Here is a 21562-nt window from a genome sequence, read left to right as displayed (position 1 = left end):
AAAATCCCATGGACGGAGGAGACTGGTAGGCTGCAGTCCATGGGGTCGCAAGGAGTCGGGCACGACTGAGCAACTTCACTTTCATAGATATAGATATAGATATAGATATAGATATAGATATAGATATAGATATAGATATAGATATAGATCTCTCTCTCCATATATATATATATATATATATATATATGAGTTGAGCTTCCCAGATGGCACCACAAGTTCTAAAGAACCAGTCTGCCAATGCAGGAGACATAAGAGATACAGATCCGATCCCTGGGTCGGGAAGATCCCCTGGAGGGCAACCCCCTCTGGTATTCTTGCCTGGAGAATCCCATGGGCAGAGGAGCCTGGTGGTCTACCATCCATAGGGTCACAAAGAATCAGACACACCTGAAGCATTTTAGCATGCATGTAAGTTTGCAGTTAAGCCATGTATACATGTGCTGCTAGGTAGTGGCTTCTTCATTGGTATATGGCTTAATTTAAAACTTTAATATATGCAAGCTATATATATATATATTTATATATAATAGTTAATTAATTGTAATATTTCACCTAGTTAGTAATGCCCATTTGTATGCAAATTAGTCATATTATTTTTTTCTTTTCTAGTCATTACATCTACCTTATGGAACTGGTATTAACACACAGGTTTCAGGATTTCTTCTTCTGGGATTATCAAAGGAACCAGGACTGCAGCCCCTCATATTTGGGCTTTTCCTCTCCATGTACCTGATCACTGTGTTTGGAAACCTGCTCATCATCCTGGCCATCAGCTCAGACCACCACCTCCACACTCCCATGTACTTCTTCCTCTCCAACCTGTCCTTTGTAGACATCTGCTTCACCTCCACCACCATCCCAAAGATGCTGTGGAACATCCAGACTCACAGCAAAGTCATAAGCTATGAAGGCTGTATCATCCAGATGTACTTTTTCTTGCCGTTTGGGGGACTGGAAGTCTTCCTCCTGACTGTGATGTACTTGTTCTTACCGTTTGGGGACTGGACATCTCCCTCCTGACCATGATGGCCTATGACCGGTTTGTGGCCATCTGTCACCCCCTGTACTACATGGTCATCATGAACCCCTGGCTCTGTGGTCTGCTGGTTCTGTCATCTCACATTATGAGTTTCCTGTATTCCTTGCTACAGAGCTTAATGGTGGTGCAGTAGTCCTTCTGTACAAACAATGAAATCCCTTGCTTTTTCTGTGAAACCAGTCAGGTTGTCCTACTTGCCTGTTCTGACACCTTCATATGTGACATGGTGATGTATTTTGCAGGAGTGCTGATAGGTGGTGGTTCATTCATGTGCATTCTTTTCTCTTACTCTCAGATAGTCTCCTCTGTATGTGGAATCTCATCTGCTCAGGGGAAGTATAAAGCATTTTCCACCTGTGCATCTCATCTCTCAGTTGTCTCCTTATTTTACTGTTCAGTCCTAGGAGTATACATTGCTTCTGCTGATACCCACAGCTCACATTCAAGTGCAATCACCTCGGTGATGTACACCGTGGTCACACCCATGCTGAACCCTTTCATCTACAGTCTCAGGAATAATGACATTAAAAGAGCTCTGAAAATATTATTTACAAAGGAAATTATAAAAGAGATAATTATCTTGGTGTTGAAAAAGTGCTGTTAATTGCAGGGCTCACAGCCTCAAAGCCATAAATTGTGATTATTTGAATCATATTTTGAAGCCAGAACTTGTTCTTTTTATTTATTTCTCAGAATTTTTATTTCTTTGGCTTCCATTTATCTGAAAAACTTAACTACCATTATTAAGCTTTCTTCTCTCTCTGATATTGAACATTTTCTCCCTTTTTTGTCTTCCAAATATTCCAAATTTATTCTCAATCTTGAGTATTAAATATTTGGAGAATCTCATTTGTCTCATGCGACAATATGCATTTCTCAGTATTTTTTTTTTCTCAAACGACATATATAATCCTATGCAATCTTCCGTTAGTTTTCCTAAACGCATAACCATAGGCTGTACTAAACCTATGGGGGAAAAGAAGAACACATTTGAGAAAACAAGGTCATTCATATAAGTTTTTAGGAGAGGAAAATCTGAGACCACCATTTTTCACTATATGAGCACAACCGCTTGTGTATCAATAACAGTTGTTTTTCATAATAATATAGATTTAACATATAGTGTGTTTTAGCTAAACATTTGTTTTCATTAATTAATTTTAATTAACTAATACCCAGCAAGAATACTGGAGTGGGTATTCTTTTTCTCTTTACTCCCTGTATGCACAGTGCCAACCCTAGCCCCTGACTTTGTTTACCTAATAACATGTCTCCTAGTGATGTCTCCATGAAAACATATATTTGAATAAACCATTGCATTAATATGACCTTGAATATGATGAAGCAAGCTTTAACTTATACTTTGTATCACTCTGCATAATATTTCATTTTCAAAATATACATTTATTTTTTGAAGTAAGATATACGTCACCTGTTTAAAGGGGTTTATTCTTTGGTGTGAAGTTTTGGAAGGTATGTCTTAAGGTTTTTCATTGAATTACTGACTGTTTTTTTCTTGAAATCTTCCAGTGATGCATACAAACATGATTCTTTCTATTGCTCTAAATAAAATAACTCATCCTTTTCTAAATTTCATTATGAACACTAAAGGGATAGTGAATAACCACAATCATCTACTATATATATCTCCTATACAGGGACATTTCTTCAATCTTTATTATCATAAATGATTCCCAAGACAATGTGAACTTTCTTAGTCCTGTGATTCAGGGTCAGCGGTTTCTGCAACAACCTGCATGTCCTTCCAAGTTCTCCTAGGTAGCTGGAAAGGTTATCAGGTAGTCATTTTTTTTACTTCTGTTACTTGTGAAAGTGAAAGTCACTCAGTCCTGTCCAACCCTTTGCGACCCCATGGACCATACAGTCTATGGAATTCTCTAGGCCAGAATACTGGAGTAAGTAGCCTTTCCCTTCTCCAGGGGATCTTCCCGACCCAGGGATTGGATCCAGGTCTCCCGCGTTGCAGGCAGATTCTTCACCAGTTGAGCCACAAGTGAAGTCCAAGAATACTGAAGTGGGTAGACTATCCCTTCCCCAGCGGCTCTTCCAGACCCAGGAATTGCAGGCGGATTCTTTACCAACTGAGCTATCAGGGATTTGATATAAACATAAATAATGATATAAGCAGAAATGCTACCTTCAAATATCAGAATAAATGTCTAAGATCAAGTATATTATTTTCATTGCCCTCAGTTCTGTGCCTTTGGGTTATTGTATCAGTTATTGCAGCATAACAGTTCAGTTCAGTCACTCAGTCGTGTGGGACTCTTTGTGATCCCATGAATAGCAGCACAACAGGCCTCCCTGTCCATCACCAACTCCCGAAGTTTATCCAAACTCATGTCCATCGAGTCGGTGATGCCATCCAGCCATTTCATCCTCTGTCGTCCCCTTCTCCTCCTGCCCCCAATCCTTCCCAGCATCATGGTCTTTCCCAATGAGTCAATTCTTCACATGAAGTGGCCAAAGTATTGGAGTTTCAGCTTCAACATCAGTCCTTCCAATGAACACCCAGGACTGATGTCCTTTAGGATGGACTGGTTGGATCTCCTGCAGTCCAAGGGACTCTCAATAATCTTCTCCAACACCACAATTCAAAAGCATCAATTCTTCGGCGCTCAGCTTTCTTCACAGTCTAACTCTCACATCCATACATGACCACTGGAAAAACCATAGCCTTGACTAGACGGAACTTTGTTGGCAAAGTATTGTCTCTGCTCTCTAATATGCTGTCTAGGGTGGTCATAACTTTCCTTCCAAGGAGTAAGTGTCTTTTAATTTCATTGCTGCAATCACCATCTGCAGTGATTTTGGAGCCCCCCAAAATAAAGTCTGACACTGTTTCCACTGTTTCCCCATCTATTTCCCACGAAGTGATGGGACCAGATGCCATGATCTTAGTTTTCTAAATGTTGAGCTTTAAGCCAGCTTTTCACTCTCCTCTTTCACTTTCATCAAGAGGCTTTTTAATTCCTCTTCACTTCCTGCCATAAGGGTAGTGTCATCTGCATATCTGAGGTTATTGATATTTCTCCTGGCAATCTTGATTCCAGCTTGTGCTTCTTCCAGCCCAGCGTTTCTCATGATGTACTCTGCATATGATTTAAATAAGCAGGGTGACAATATACAGCCTTGACCTACTCCTTTTCCTATTTGGAACCAGTCTGTTATTCCACATCCAGTTCTAGCTGTTTCTTCCTGACATAGCCAACATAAAATCACATAAGTTATCATAATGGCTTTATTATTGAATGAGGCAGTATGATGGGGAGTGATCCTGAACCCTGCTTGCCACTTGATGAGTCTGTATTCAGCTAGAAGTCTCTTCATTGTGTTTCTAAGGCTCATCCATGAAACTGTGTGACCTGTGTTCTTTTGTCTTGAACACATTCATGGTCAGTTCACTCCTTGTCTATACTCAGTTTATCCATTTACAGAAAAAATGAGTTTCTGAAATATGAATCCCTTTACCTTAATGTCACAATTCCTATATCCATATATAGCACTTTGCTTTCTTCCCAGTTAGAAGACCTATATTCCATACTTCACTCTAAATATTATCTGACTTATTAATTTTTAATTAATTAATACATCAAATTTAATTTTTTTCCTTTTAAGTAATTTATTAGAGTATCATGCTCTATGCTCTGTCATGTCCAACTCTTCGTGACCCCGTCAGTCTCCTCTGTCCATGGGATTATCCCGGCAAGAATACTGGAGTGGGCAGCCATGTCCTCCACCAAGGTATCTTCCCAACCTAGGGATCGAATTCACATCTCCTGAAGCTTCTGAATTAGCAGGTGGATCCTTTTACCACTAATGCCACCTGGGAAGCCCTATTAGAATATAATGATATACATTAAACAACACATATTTTAAACATACAGGTGATAGATGGAGGAGACTTATTTTCTCTGAGTAATGTCAGTAAGATGGTATATGATGGTGTGTGAGTGTGTGTGTGTGTGTGTGTGTGTGTGTGTGTGTGTGTGTGTGTTAGTCATTCAGTCATGTCTGACTCTTTGTGACCCCATGGACTGTAGCCCGCCAATCTCCTCTGTCCATGGGATTCTCCAGGCAAGAATACTGGAGTGGGTTGCCATGCCCTTCTCGATATGAGGTATATAGGAATTTCTAGCATTCTTCCACCCCTAGAAACATCAATTTGAATAACTGTCTGTATACAACAATACCTTCGTGTCAGGATTCCAGACCGTTGATTTCAGTACATCAATAAGAGAAAAAATCAGTAAAGACATTTTTCTGTTATCCTCATTATATTTCCACAAGTGGGCAACAAAGCATGGAGACAGACACCCATGACAGAAAGAAGCTGAAGTGTTTGTCTGACCTCATTGTAACCCATACACCTGGCCACCCCCTGCAGCCTCAGGCTCCAGGCAGACTTCCCCAGACTGAGGCTTCCGTAGAACAATGTTCCATGCCCCCATGCCTGAGGACATCCTGCCTTGACCCAAACTGTAGGCTGGTCCTGAGAATAGGATAGCATATAATTGCTGAGACCCTAGGCTCCAAGCTTATCTAAGCACCAAGTCAGCATGACTCCTGTTAACCAGAGCTTTAGGTCTACCCCAGCATGAGGCCAGCTCTTGCAGCCCAACTGCCAGGCCCATTCCAGTGTTCCCTGACGCCTCATCAACCCCTACAAACCCAAAGTTCAGGTCTATCCCCAGGGCCCCAAGCATCAGGCCTTATCACTCATCTCCCCAGACATAAGACCTGCCCATTTTAGGACTCCAGAAGGAAGCTGACCAAAAGACATAACCATGTGGCCCATCCAGAAACATAACAGGCTGTCTGGTGAAGGACTTTCCATGCCAAGACAGGAAGAGATACCAACTTCTTTTAATGCACACTGATGCAAGGCCATGAGGATCACAAGTACTCAAGGGAAAAAGAAACCACTTAAAGGACTTCCCAGGTGGCACTGTGGTAAAGAATCCACCTGCCAAGGCAAGAAACACAGGCGACATGGGTTCAATGCCTGGATCCAGAAGACCACTGGGTAGGAAATGGGAAACCACTCCAATATTCCTGCCTGGAAAATTCCATGGGCAGAGGAGCCTGGCAAGCTACAGTTTATGGGGTTGCAAAAAGTCAGACATGACTGAACATGCACAAACTGCAAGGAAATTAATACAGCTCGTATGAATGCCTTTAAAGAAACAGAGGTCTGTAAACTGTCTGGCAAAATATATATAATAATACTCATAAAGAAATTTAATAAACTGCATTAAAAAAACAGAAAAAATCAAACAAGGAAAACAATGTTTCTTTTCTGTGCAGAAGTAACTGGGCTTATATTTTCAAGATGACTCTTAATAATACAGAGGCCAGAACTCAACCAATGGATGGTAACAGGTGAGGGGGAGGGGAAAGATCCATTTCAATTCATGGGATGTCTTTGCAACCAGATTAATAAAGTGCAATGGTACATGATGTGGAGGAGAGACACCTGTGGCTTGAAATTACTTCAACAGGAAGGTCACATTGTTGCTCAACACTCTCTGACATCATCTCTCATCACCCTCTGTCTTTCTTATTCCCCTACCAAACACTGCCTTCCTTTCCTATACTTGACTGATTGAAACAGGTACATTCCTCAGGAGCTTTGCAGGGGCCATCCCCTCTGCCAGGCACACACTTCCCTACATGAGTTCATTTTCCCTGCTGTCTCTTCCTTGAGGTCTCTTTTGAAACATCATCTTGACTGCAGTCTTGCCAGAACACCCAATAAAAAATAGTGGCTGCTCTCCACTCTTTCTTTTATACCTGCTTCTGTTTTCTTCATCACACTTGTCACCATCTGACCTATTAAATCATTATTTTAATTGTTTGTATTCTTTCTCCATTACTGGATTGTACAGATGTCTTTTTTCTCAGTACCCAATACTCCTTGCCTGGGTAGTGCCTGGAAAATATTTGGTACGCAATATATATTCCTCAATTAAATGAAAGATATTTTTAATAAAACAATGGTATAAATTATGCTTGAAAAAGATGCTGAGACTAGAAATGGAATTTCTAATAAGAAATGGAAATGGAATGTCCTAAAGGGACACAGGTCCATAAAAAAAATATTGAAATGAAAATTCTCTGCTTTAAAATTATATTGCAGTATTTATTTGAGGTTACTAACATGAGCTTGTGTGAACATTAATCTTTAAAACACTTTATTGGCAGTCACTTGTACCACATGGAACCAGAGAAAGTTTCCTGAATTTCAGAATGACGTCTGGGATTTTCAGAGGCACCAGGAGTGCAGCCCCCATATTGGGACTTTTCCGCTCCAAGCACCTGATCACTGTATGCATAAAACTCCTTGTCACTGCAATCATCAGATCAGATTCTTCTTTCCATACCCCCATGTACTTTATCTCTTGCTGATCTTTATCAACATCTGTTTTACCTCGACCACTTTAAACTGACTGTCTAAAGTCAGTATGTAATTAAAGAAGAAAGTCATGACCCATGCAGGCTGCATTATCCAGATGTATTTTTTCAGTCTTTTCAAAGTTGGACGATATTCTCCTGAGTTTGATGTCCTGTGACTGGTTTGTGACCATTGACTAGTTTGTGACCATCAGAGTACATGCGTCTTTTCAAATTATGGTTTTCTCCAGATATATGCCCCAGGAGTAGGATTGTGGGATCATATGGTAGCTCTATTTTTAGCATTTTTTTTTTTAAGGAATCTCCATACTACTCTACGTAGTGACTGTACCAATTTACATTCCCATTGACAGCATTGAGCCTTCCCAGGTGGTGCAGTGGTAAAGAATCTGCCTGCCAATGCAGAAGATGCAAGAGACATGGGTTTGATCCCTGGGTTGGAAAGATCCCCTGGAGGAGGAAATGGAAACCCACTCCAGTATTCTTGCCTGGAAAAAGTCTCCTGGACAGAGGAGTCTTGCAGGCTACAGTCCATGGGGTCCCAAAAAGTCAGACATGACTCCTTGACTAAACTACATCAACAGGGTGTTTGTGTCGATCTCAGTCTCCCAAATTACCCCTCCCTTTCCCCCCAGTAGCCATAAGTTTGCTTTTTACATTTGTGACTCTATTTCTGTTTTATAAACAAGTTCATTTGTACCATTTTTTTTTTTTAGATTCCACATATAAGGGGTACCATATGATGTTTCTCTTCTGATTTACTTCACTCAGTATGATAATCTCTAGGTCTATCCATGTTGCTGCAAATGGCATTATTTCATTTTTCATGACTCAGTAATATTCCACTGTGTATATGTAGCACATTTTCTTTATTCGTTCCTCTGTTGATGGGCATTTAGGCTGCTTCCATGTTCTGGCTATTGTAAATAGTGCTGCAGTGAACATTGGAGCACATTTATCTTTTCAAATTATGGTTTTCTCTGTATATATGCCTAGGAGTGGGATTGCTGGATCAGATGGTAGTTTTACGTTTAGTTCTTTAAGACACCTCCATGCTGTTCTCCATAGTGGCTGTATCAATTTATATTTCCACCAACAGTGTAAGAGGGTTCCCTTTTCTCCAAACCTTCTCCAGCATTTATGGTTTGTAGATTTTTTTTAATGATGGACATACTGACTGGTGTGAGGTGATACCTTATTGTAGATGATTTGCATTTGTCTGATAATTAGTTATGTTGAGCATCTTTTCATGTGCTTCATGGCCCTCTTTATGTCTTCTTTGGAGAAATGTCTATTTTAATGTTTCTCTTGTAATTAATACATACTTTATAATAAGGGACTTATCTTGTGATATAACTATGGGTTTTCTAATTGTTTTGGTCAAAGTGTCAGGAAGCCAAGGAGTATACCGCCCAAAATTTTATATTAAATTTTACAACCTGTCCCTTTTAAAAACAGAGGAATAATAATTTTCTGGAGTTTCAGGGACACTATCCCAATCAAAAATCAATGTGTGAAGTTCCAGGGAACCTAAATGATACAGAATACTCAGTCTTAGGCTTTAAGAAAATTTTAACTCCAGGTTTTGATGAAGTCATTAGGGTTTAGACTTCTGGAAGGAAGAAGAATTAATGGAGGAGTGATCAAGTCTGAATTCACCTGGGTCAGAACCCGGTCTCCTAGGAGCAAAGAATCAGCAGAAAAAATTTCATGCTCTCTAGATGAGTGTCCCACTGGGAAATCATCTACATGGATTTGGTAGTAAAGGAGGGAAATATACCTAATGAGCAGACAGAGAGCTGTAAACACCTTCTGACTGCAGTCCCCCGTGAGTACAAACTTGGATTGGGTGGGGCACGGTTAGCACTTTTGTTGTCCTTAGTCTGGATCAGGGAAGCATGCCTGACCCCTAACAGCTGACTTTTGGGGACTGAGTTTCAGTCTCTATCATCCACCACCCAGGGAGGACTTCCACACAGAGAGTTTCCATCCAGGTTAGCTCTGCTGCCCAACTGATACAGAAGGTATCATAATATGGAAGCTAACTGCTTATCTGAGGTCATGTGAAAGCCAACCCAGTCTAGCCCAGTGCCCAGAGATCACTGTGGTTGTTCACTTGTTTGATTGGTGTGTGTGTGTGTGTGCACGCGCGTGCGTGCTGTGCATGTACTCAGTCGCTCAGTCATGTCCAATTCTGTGACCTGGGCTTCTCTGTCCATGAGATTTTCCAGGCAAGAATACTGGAGTGGGTTGCCATTTCTTACTCCAGGGGATCTTCCCAACCCAGCGATGAAACCTGAGTCTCCTATGGCTCCTTCACTGGTAAGCTGATTCTTTACCACTGTGCCACCTGGGAAGCTGTTTGATTAATAGAACAATGTATTTTTATGATGCTGTAAAGAGACATGAACATTGAACTCAGCAATTTGAGGGTCAATGATACCAATTAAATCTTAGTGATGGAAATCCAGTTAGAAGGGGGAATGGGAGGTGTAATGTACTTTGAATAAAGTGAAATTTATGTCCAAGAATCTATTAATTAATAGGAGTAAACAAATAGGGTATTAGTTGTGGAGAGATGTTCAGGGAAGTGTGGGTTTTCCTTTCACTTTTAAGATAGTGCCTATTTGACTATGTACCCAAATGATAAGAAAATCAAGACCAAAGAATGACTGCAAATGAATCTTTACAATAGCATTTCATGAGATACACATTTCAGAGTGTCTTCTGTCACTCAGGGTGTCCATGTGAAAAAGAATTATTTTATATGTCAAAGGGGGTATGCAACCAGCTTTATTCTGGAACTATTTATTACCTAGTGAGGCTGAATATATATGTGGATTTGTTAGACATTTACTTTCTTGACGCAAATTGTATGTATGTGGCATTTGATTTGATATAGTAAGTTGGAATATTTTCATTCCTGCTTTTCATTGAGTTCTTTCAAAGAATTGAAGTTTTTCTACAAACTGACTGTTTGCCATTTAGCTCTTTTACATATTATAAATGTGTCTGTGGGTAACTGTGAGTGTTTACAACTTTTTGTGATCAAATCAATCCATCAGCCATAGAATGCTCCCTCCATTGCATTTTAATTTTTTGTTTTCATTGCCGAAATATTTGAGGTGTCACTTTAACATTCTTCAGTCTCAAATCATGGCTTTAAACAAAAATATTAGTGAAATTTCCTCTATCTACTTAGTGCTAATAAATCATTTGTGTACCTATTTCCAATGTGGCAAGAAGATCCCCTGGAGAAGGAAATGGCAACCCCCTCCAGTATTCTTGCTTGGAGAATTCCATGGACAGAGGAGCCGGTGGGCTATAATCCATGGGGTTGCAAAGAGTCAGACATGACTGAGTGACTAACACTTTCACTTTTTAGAGTTGAAGTTATTGAATTGTAGTCTCTTTCTAATTATTTCTGATGAAACTCCATTCTGTCTTATAAAATGGGTATTTCACAAATTACACTGATTTTACAAATTATCTTAACACCAATAGTGCACAAAGTTCACTTTTCTCCACATTCTTACAATCACTTCTTAGCTCTAGCATTTTTGACAATCACCATTATAACAGGAATAGATAATATTTCATTCAGTTTTGACTTGAAGTTTCCTAATGAACAGCGTTGTTGTGTGCCTTTTCACGTACCTGTTGACCATTTGAATATCTCTTTGGAAAACGTCTACTCATATCCTTTCCCTATTTTTTATTTGAATTTCTTTTGCTACTGGGTTGTATGCTCAGTTGTCTGAGTTGTGTCTGACTCTTTGCAACACCACGAACTGTAACCCTCCAGGTTCCTCTGTCCATGGAGTTTTCCCAGCAATACTGGAGTGGGTTGTCATTTCCTGCTGCAGGAGATATTTCTGACCCAGGAATCAAACCCACGTCTCCTGTGACTCCTGCATTGGCAGGCAGATTCTTTATCACTAAGCCACCAGGGAAGCCCTGCTGGGTTTTATGAGTTCCTTTTATAGTTTGAATATTAACTCTCTTTCAGATATTTTGTCTGAAAATATTTTTTCCATTTCCATATCTTTTTTTGGTCATGTTGTTAGTTTTTTTTTTTTTTTTTTTTCTGCAGATGCTGTCTAGTTTGATGTAGTGCCGCTTGGTTATTTCTTATTTTGATACTTTGTTGACATGTCAAATCCAAAATAAATATTTCCAAGATCTATGCCAAGAAATCATTTCCATATGTTTTCCTCTAGGATTTTTACTGGTTTTAGGTCTACTTATGTCTTTAATTCATTTAAGAGGAATTTCTTTGACTACCATAAAGTAGTGTCCCAATATCATTCTGCTTTATGTAGCTGGACAATTTTTCCAATATTACTTACAGAAGAGGCCATATTTTACCTATTTTATATTAATGTGTTCTTTGTCATCGATTAATTAACCATCTAAGTGTCATTTTATTAATGGGATCCCAATTTTGTTACATAGTTATACGTGTCTGTTTTTATGCTAGTATCATGCTGTTTTGATGATTGTAGCTTGGTAGTATATTTTTGAAAGCAGAAGGTGTGATAACTCTAGTTTTGTCCTTCTTTCTCAAGATTACCTCAGATATTTATGGTTTTGTGATTTCTTATGAATTTTAGGATTGTTTATCTGTTTCTCTGAGAAATGCCATTGAAATCTTGACAGGGATTGCATTGAATCTGTAGATTTGCTTTGGCTAATCTGAACATTATAGGAATAATAGTTTTTCCAATCTATAAACATGGGATACTTTGCATTTATTTGTATCTTCTTCAATTCCTATCAACAATGTCTTGTAATTTTCAGCATACAGATACTTTACCTCATTGGTTGAACTTACTCCAAAGCATTTTGTTGTTTTTAATGCTATTATAAATACTACTGCTTTCTTTATTTCTTTTTTGACAATTTGTTGTTAGTATATACAGTTGCTACTTATTTTTATATGTTAACTTTGTATCCTGCATTTTAGTGAATTTTTTAATTAGCTGTAACATTTTTTATAGATTTTTTTTTTAGGATTGTATTATATGTATGTCATCTGCAAAAAAAGACAATTTTACTTCTTATTTTCCAAATCTTATGTGTTTATTGCTTTTTTGTACTTTAATGCTCTGACTAGGGACTTCTAGTACCATGTGGAATAGGAGTGGTGAGAGAGGGTACCCTTGTCTCGCTCCTGATCATACAGGTAAAACTTCTATTTTTTTCACCATTTAATATGAAGTTAGCTGTGGGTACATCATATGTGATGTTTTTATGCATGTTAGGTGTTTTTGCTTTTCATCTTCTTACACTCAAAGACCAGAAAGTAATAGGAAAATTGTCAGCAAACAATATGAATTTCAGAAATAAATGATAGAATTTCTCATTAAAGGTGGAACATCACATGTCGACAAAAAAGCTAAAAATGGGAAAATTTCCTAATCAGGAATAGCAATAGAGAATCCCATAGAGGATTAGGTCCGTACACAAAAGTATTGATATTAATTTTGTTACTGCAAAATATAAACTAACCATTTCAATTTTGTGGGTAAAAGCCATTTGTGTAAAGATCACTAATGATATTTTTCTCCTTTTTATACTCAACTTCAACAAATGGAAGAAGAAAATCTTACAGTAGTTTCAGGATTTCTCCTTCTGGGATTTTCAAAGGAACAAGAATTGCAGCCCATCACATTCATGATTTTCTTCTCCATGTATCTGATCACTGTATTTGGAAATCTGGCTATCATCCTAGCCACCATTTCTGACTCCCACCTCCACACCCCTATGTACTTCTTCCTCTCCAACCTGTCCTTTGTAGACATCTGTGTTACCTCTACCACCATCCCAAAGATGCTGTGGAACATCCAGAACCAGGGCAAGCTGATAAGCTATGAAAGCTGCATTACTCAGATGTACTTTGTCATACTCTTTGTAGGGTTGGATGACTTTCTCCTAACAGTGATGGCCTATGACCGCTTTGTGGCCATCTGTCATCCTCTGCACTACACAGTCATTATGAATCCATGGCTCTGTGGCATTATGCTCCTGGTCTCCTGGATCATCAGTGTCTTGCATTCCTTCTTACAAACATTAATGGTTTTACAGCTTGCCTTCTACACACACTTAGAAATCCCTCATTATTTCTGTGAACTTAATCAGTTGATTCAATTTGCCTGCACTGATACCTTTCTTAATGACATAGTGATGTATTTTGCAGCCCCACTTCTGGGTGGTGGTCCCCTGGTTGGTATCATTTACTCATACTCTAAGATAGTGTCTTCCATTTGTAGAATCTCATCATCTCAGGGGAAGTATAAAGTATTTTCCACTTGTGCATCTCACCTTTCAATTGTCTCCTTATTCTATTGTACATGCTTAGGAGTGTACCTAAGCTCTGCTGTTACCCACAGCTCACACTCAAGTGCAACAGCCTCATTGATGTACACAGTGGTCACACCCATGCTGAACCCCTTCATATACAGTCTGAGAAATAAAGACATAAAGAGGGCTATGAAAAGATTTGTGGGGATGGCAGCTACATAAGGCACAACTGTCCTGTAGTTGAACAAGGCCATTTGAGCACAAGGTTGGAGCCACAAGTATAATTTCAGCAGTTTTACCTCTTATCCTTTTCCTGCTCTCCCAAGTTATTTTCTATTTCAAATCATATGACTTTGGATTTCTTTAAAAAATCTTTTTCTCAAATAAAAAATATATCAAGCCTTATAGCAGAAAGTGAAGATGAACTAAAGAGCCTCTTGATAAAAGTGAAAGAGGAAAGTGAAAAAGTTGGCTTAAAACTCAATATTCAGAAAACTAAGATCATGGTATCCAGTCCCAACACTTCATGACAAATAGATGGAGAAACAATGGAAACAGTGACAGACTTTACTTTCTCGGGCTCCAAAATCACTGCAGATGGTGATTGCAGCCATGATATTAAAAGACACTTGCTCCTTGGAAGAAAAGCTATGACCAACCTAGACAGTATATTGAAAAGCAGAGACATTACTTTGCCAACAAAGGTCTGTCTAATCAAAGCTATGGTTTTCCCAGTGGTCATGTGTGGATGTGAGAGTTGGACTATAAAGAAAGCTGAGGGCCGAAGAATTGATGCTTTTGAACTGTGATGTTGGAGAAGACTCTAGAGAGTCCCTTGGACTGCAAGGAGATCCAACCAGTCCATCCTACAGTAAATCAGTCCTGAATACTCATTGGCAGGCCTGATGCTGAAGCTGAAACTCCTTTGGCCACTTGATGTGTCACCCAGGGTACACCATGCAGTATCCATATTTTTTTTGTCTGTCACATGGGTGGTTCCACAGGGGTCACTGATGCTCTAAACCTTCTACAATGTATAGGACAGACTCCACCACAATGATATGGACCTGAATGTCGATCGTGCCAACTCTGAAAACCCCCAAATTAAAGGCTATTTGCATTTTAAATATTGAAAGCTGTCTTCAGATTGTTTACCTAAAAAGTTGTAACACTCATATTTCTGCCAGCAAAATCAGAGCACATCACTGCTACTGATTCGAAGCTTCTCACTCCAAAGTATAAGAGATCTTTAAGATTTTTCCCAAGATGACGCTATGAAAGAGATTTTCTCTTGTTTTCTTAAATTATATAAATATTTATATATTTGGTCACCACTTTGACTTACCTACTTTGATTTGCCTATTATTATTATGTACCCATAAGTCATAAGTCAAATTTTACACAGTTAATAGCCTTTCAAATAATTTTTACAAAGGATTGTTTTTCAGTTGACTTTTAGGTGACACTTTGGCAATAATTTTTAAAAAGTTTACTTAGTTAAATGTATTTATTGTCTTACTTTTGAGTTTCTTGTTTTATCTAAAATGGTTTTACCACCAATTATTTTATATGTAGATTTCAAGATGTTTATCTGTACTGTGTTGGTTCTTCTTTTTTTTTTAATTATTTATTTTTTTAATTAATTTTAGTGAGAGGCTAATTAGTTTACAATATTGTAGTGGTTTTTACCATACATTGATATGTATTAAGCATAGGTTTACATGTGTGTCCCCATCCTGAACCCCCCTCTCACCTTCCTCCTCATCCCATCCCTCTGAGTCATCCCAGTTCACCAGCCCTGAGCACCTGTCTCATGCATTGAACCTGGACTGGTGATCTGTTACATATATAATAATATACACGTTTCAATGTCATTCTCCCAAACCATCCCACCCTCGCCTTCTCCCACAGAGTCCAAAAGACTGTTCTATACATCTGTGTCTCTTTTGCTGTCTCGTATATAGGGTTATCATTACCCTCTTTCTAAATTCCATATATATGTGATAGTATACTGTATTGGTGTTTTTCTTTCTGGCTTACTTCACTCTGTATAATAGGCTCCAGTTTCATCCACCTCATTAGAACTGATTCAGATGTATCCTTTTTAATGGCTGAGTGATATTCCATTGTGTATATGTACCACAGCTTCCTTATCCATTCGTCTGCTGATGGACATCTAGGTTGCTTCCATGTCCTGGCTATTATAAACAGTGCTGTGATAAATGTTGGGGATACACGTGTCTCTTTCAAGTCTGGTTTCCTCAGTGTGTATGCCCAGCAGTGGGATTGCTGGGTCATATGGCAGTTCTATTTCCAGTTTTTTAAGGAATCTCCACACTGTTCTCCATAGTGGCTGTACTAGTTTGCATTCCCACCAACAGTGTAAGAGGGTTCCATTTTCTCCACACCCTTTCCAGCATTTATTGTTTGTAGATTTTTGGATAGTAGCCACTTGACCGGCATGAGATAGTACCTCATTGTGGTTTTGATTTGCATTTCTCTGATAATGAGTGATGTTGAGCATCTTTTCATGTGTTTGTTAGCCATCTGTATGTCTTCTTTGGAGAAAAGCCTGTTTAGCTCTTTGGCCCAATTTTTGATTGGATTGTTCATTTTTCTGGAATTGAGCTGCAGGAGTTGCTTACATATTTTTGAGATTAATTTTCTGTCAGTTTGCTATTATTTTCTCCCACTCTGAAGGCTGTCGATTAATTTTCTGTCAGTTTGCTATTATTTTCTCCCACTCTGAAGGCTGTCTTTTCACCTTGCTTATAGCTTCCTTCACTTTGCAAAAGCTTTTAAGTTTAATTCAGTTCAGTCGCTCAGTCATGTCCAACTCTTTGCGACCCCATGAACTGCAGCACGCCAGGCCTCCCTGTCCATCACCAACTCCCGGAGTCCACCCAAGCCCATGTCCATTGAGTCAATGATGCCATCCAGCCATTTCGTCCTCTGTCATCCCCTTCTCCTCCTGCCCTCAATCTTTCCCAGCATCAGGATCTTTTACAATGAATCGGCTCTTTGCATCAGGTGGCCAAAATATTGGAGTTTCAGCTTCAACGATCAGTCCTTCCAATGAACACCAGGATGGATCTCCTTTAAGATGGACTGGTTGGATCTCCTTGCAGTCCAAGGGACTGTCAAGAGTCTTCTCCAACACCACAGTTCAAAAGCATCAGTTAAGTTTAATTAGGTCCCATTTGTTTATTTTTGCTTTTATTTCCAATACACTGGGAGGTGAGTCATAGAGGATCCTGCTTTGATTTATGTTGGAGAGTGTTTTGTCTATGTTTTCCTCTAGGGGTTTTATAGTTTCTGGTCTTACGTTTAGATCTTTAATCCATTTTGAGTTTATTTTAGTGTATGGTGTTAGAAAGTATTCTAGTTTCATTCATTTACAAGTGGTTGACCAGTTTTCCCAGCACCACTTGTTAAAGAGATTGTCTTTTCTCCATTGTATTTCTTGCCTCCTTGTCAAAGATAAGGTGTCCATAGGTGCATGGATTTATCTCTGGGCTTTCTATTTTGTTCCACTGATCTATATTTCTGTCTTTGTACCAGTACTATACCGTCTTGATGACTGTAGCTTTGTAGTATAGCCTGAAGTCAGGCAGGTTGATTCCTCCAGTTCCATTCTTCTTTCTCAAGTTTGCTTTGGCTATTCGAGGTTTTTTGTATTTCCATACAAATTGTGAAATTATTTGTTCTAATTCTGTGAAAAATACCGTTGGCAGCTTGATAGGTTCTTCTTACACTGATGCTGTAACTCTCTTGTTTTGTAAGATGTTTGAGGGAAGGAGGAAATTTTATTTTTGCAAGCTCAACAAATGTTTGTGCTAGCTTTTTTTTTCTCAACAATTCAATACTTCTACATAAATTGAAGTACAACCTTGTCATACATTGTATGTTCATAAATAATGAGACACTTGTCTTAATTCATTCAACAAATAATAACTGAGCATGTGCTACATACCAGAACACTCTAGCAACATTATGTATCATTTTATTTTATATCTAGGTCACTGCCAGTTTAACCTATACTGATATCATAAGTTACCGCTACTATATTTCTTGTTCAATTAGTTTTTAACACTCCATTCAAATTTTTTTACTGCACTTGTTTTGAAATTGCACTATTGTAACCTGGTTTCAATCTCCTTGCCATTCTTTTTGTTTCCTAACTTTTCATTTTTATGAACTGATTTTTGTACAAGTGTGTCTATATTTACACACTTTGTTAAAGCACAAAGGTGAATAAAATAGAAGTCCCTGCCTGTTTAGATCTATCATCATAGTTGTGAAGATAGGGTACAATGAAAGAAATGTGTGTATAATACAATGTTCTCAGGCAACTAATAGGAAAAAAAAATTAAAAATAGGAAAAACTAATAATACTATTTTGTTACTAATAGTAACAAAAATGTTACTCTGTAAAAATGTTGGAATAATCAAGATATGTGCAAGTCTTATGTGTATGGACTTGGGAGGTCATTGTTAAAGCTTGGGCAAAGATCAGACCTAGAACTGGAGTGAGCCCTTAGGACTCAACAGAAAAGGAACAAAATCAAAAAATAACAAAGAGAAGATGCTACATATAAAAAGAGAGATAGAACCTGTAGAACCTGGTCTCCTCTGTGATTAGATCATGTAAAACCAATCAGTCAAAGGAATAGGAACTAGGCACAGGAAAAACAAGTTTTGCTGCCTGTATGAAAATTAACCAAGTTCATTTTACATTCATTGCATATTATATACATCCCTTTGTGAAGTATTGGTTTATTCTCTTTGCTCATTTTTCTCTTGGGCTGTACAATCTGTATCTTGCTACATCATGACTTCATCTCTTGGATGACTTTATTTTTTTCTCTTTTATTACTTTTCCTGGACATCAAAGAAATATAAGAACACATGAAATGTTGCCAGAACCAAAGGAGTTTTTTTCCACACATTTTCTCAGGGACTGCTTCAGCTTATCAGATCTTTATTTTCTCTTGTGTCCATGTCTCTCTTTCTCTCAGATTGTATACATATATCTTAAAATCCAGGTTGACAGGAATTATATAGATATATACACAAACATATTTTTTACTGAAAAAAGTGATATATTTTTAATGCAAGGTATCAACCCCATGGACTGTAGCCCACCAGGCTCCTCTGTCCATGAAATTCTCCAGGCAAGAATAATGGAGTGGGTTGTCATTCCTTTCTCCAGGGAATCTTCCCAACCCAGGGATCAAACCCAAGTCTCTCACACTGTAGGCAGGTTCTGCACTGTCTGAGCCACTAGGAAATCCCACATACACAAACATATTTGTTTATCAAAAAAAAAATATGGATTGTTAATACAAAGCATAAAGTGGCCATGCCACAACTGAGCCCCAAGATTTTGGTATCTGGAAATTTTAAAACTGGAAATTCTGGAAATAAATAAAAAGTTATTTACAAATAATCTGACCTGATCAACCTGAGTTTTATCATCTCTAAGTTAATCAGGGTTGCTAGGGGTGAAATATAGATGAAAGTAACACAGTCTAGGAAGACAGGGTCTGCTCTGTATTTGTACTTCTTTCCGTGTCTTGTGAAGTGTGCGAAGTCCTGAGACCAGGGGTACGGAGCTCACGTATTCCAAGGTGACTGATATACAGAGGCCAGAGCTCAATCAATGGAAGAGATTCATTTAAGCATACAGGACATCTTGGCAACAATTTCATTGTGTGTATGAGAGACCCCTGTGACTTGAAGTTTCAGCAGCAACAGGGAGGCCACCTTGTTTTTCAGCATCTTCTTATGCCATCTCTCCTCACTCTCCCTCCTGCTCATGTTGCTCCAGACACTGACATCTTAAACAAGCGGCTTCCTAAAGCCTTTGCAGAGACTGTGCTCCCCGCCTGACACACATTTCATCTGATTTATTTGTGGCTCCTGCTTCCTTTTCCTGGAAGTCTCTGTTCAAATGTCACCATATTTCCATGTCTTGCATGAACATTTCCCCAAAATTGCACTCCTCTTCACTCTTTCCCTTTTAGCAGCATGCAAATTTCTTCAAAGCGCCTGTCACCCTTTGGCATGCTAAATAATTTTTTATTTGGTCATGTGTTTTTTTCTCCATGGCTGGATTTTTAGGAGCTTTTATTTTTCAGAATGCTCCAATCTTTGCCTAGACAGCACCTGGAACATTATACTGAATTTATATTCCCAAAGTGAAGGAAATAACTTCTCATTAAATGTGCTGAATAGAAGATATGTTGGGGAAAACGTTAGAAGTGGAAAAAGTTTTCTAATTAGAGATGACGTTGTTTACTCGCTAAGTAATATCCGACTCTTTGTCACCCCATGGACTGTAGCCCATCAAGCTCCTCTGTCCATGGGATTTCCCAGGCAAGAATACTGGAGTGGGCTGCCATTCCCTTCTCCAGGGGATCTTACTGACACAAGGATCAAACCAGCATCTTCTGCATTGCAGGTGGATTCTTTATTGCTGAGCCACCAGGGAAGCCTAGAGATGATTAGACTAATCAATAATGGGGACCTGGTCTGTGAATAAAATGTTGAAATTAATTTTTTGAAAGCAAGATGTAAATGACAGCATTTCAACAAAGTGAGCCATGCCTGATTGTGTGAAAATTAGTCATGTTATTGCCTCCCCCCCCATTTTTTGTAGTTACCTCCATCACATGGCACCAAGGAACCAAACAGGAGTTTCAGAATTTCTTCTGAGTTTTTCAGAGGAACAACACTGCAGCCCCTCATAACTGGGCTTTTCCTCTCCATGTACCTGGTCACTGTATTTGGAAACCTGCTCCTCATCCTGGCCGTCAGCTCAGACTCCCACCTCCACACCCCCATGCACGTCTTCCTTTCCAACCTATCCTTTATAGACATCTGCGTCACCTCCACCACCACCCCAAAGATGCTGTGGAGCATCCAGACACAGAGGAAAGTTATACCCTATGAAGCCTGTATTGCCCAGGAATTTTTTTCTTTTTTTTCATGCTGTTTGCAGGTTTAGATGACTTCCTCCTGACAGCAAAGGCCTATGACTGCTTTCTGGACATCTGCCACCCCCTGCACTAGGTAGTCATCATGAACCCCCAGCTCTGTGGAATTCTGGTTCTGGTTAGCTGGGTCATCAGTGTCCTGTATTCCTTGTTAGAAAGCTTAATGGTGTTGAGGCTGTCCTTATGTAGCGAGGTGAAAATCCCTCACTATTTTTGTGAACTCAAACAGTTGGTCTATTCTTGCCTGTTCTGACAACTTTCTTAAAGACATGGTGTTTAAATTTGCAACTGGGCTGTTGGGTAGTATTCCCCTTGTTGGTATCTTTTACTCTTATTCTAAGATAGTTTCCTCCATACATAGAATTGCATCAGCTCAGGGGAAGTATAAAGCATTTTCCACCTGTGCATCTCACCTCTCAGGTGTCTCCTTATTTTATTGTACAGGCATAGGAGTGTACCTTAGCTCTGCTGCTACCCACAGCTCATATTCAAGTAAAAGAGCCTCCATGATGTACACTGTGGTCACACCCATGCTGAACTTTCATCTACAGTTTGAGGAACAAAGACATAAAGGGGCCCTGAAAACATTCATTAAAATAGCAGTTATAAAAAGCAAATTTTCCTGGGCTGAAGAAGGGCTTACAGTTGAAGCTTGAAATGTTCAAAGCCTCAGAGCCAGAAATTACAGACCTTTGACAGTTTAAGAAAGCAGAAATTTCTCCTTCAATTTATTTCTTGGAATTTACCTTTCTTTGACTTCAGGTCCTCCATACAATTTGTTGCTGTT

At 38.9% G+C, this 21562-nt stretch overlaps 1 protein-coding gene and 2 pseudogenes across 1 annotated transcript; all 3 read left to right on the top strand.

Annotated features, from left to right (window-relative positions):
- Window positions 1-723: 723 nt before the first annotated feature.
- Window positions 724-1643, top strand: LOC145510826 (olfactory receptor 7A10-like; annotated as a pseudogene).
- Window positions 1644-13066: 11423 nt separating this feature from the next.
- Window positions 13067-13999, top strand: LOC145511647 (olfactory receptor 7A10-like). Its single transcript, XM_081505246.1, has one exon. It carries the CDS (start codon window positions 13067-13069, stop codon window positions 13997-13999), a length of 933 nt encoding a protein of 310 aa, XP_081361372.1.
- Window positions 14000-20546: 6547 nt separating this feature from the next.
- LOC145510825 (olfactory receptor-like protein OLF4) lies at window positions 20547-21357 on the top strand (annotated as a pseudogene).
- Window positions 21358-21562: the final 205 nt, after the last annotated feature.

Source organism: Giraffa tippelskirchi, chromosome 6 (genome assembly GCF_054371585.1).
Source record: "Giraffa tippelskirchi isolate mGirTip1 chromosome 6, T2T-mGirTip1v1.2.pri, whole genome shotgun sequence".
NCBI lineage: Eukaryota > Metazoa > Chordata > Mammalia > Artiodactyla > Giraffidae > Giraffa > Giraffa tippelskirchi.
The sequence above is the reverse complement of the archived record's forward strand: the minus strand, read 5'-3'. Positions and strand labels throughout refer to the sequence as shown.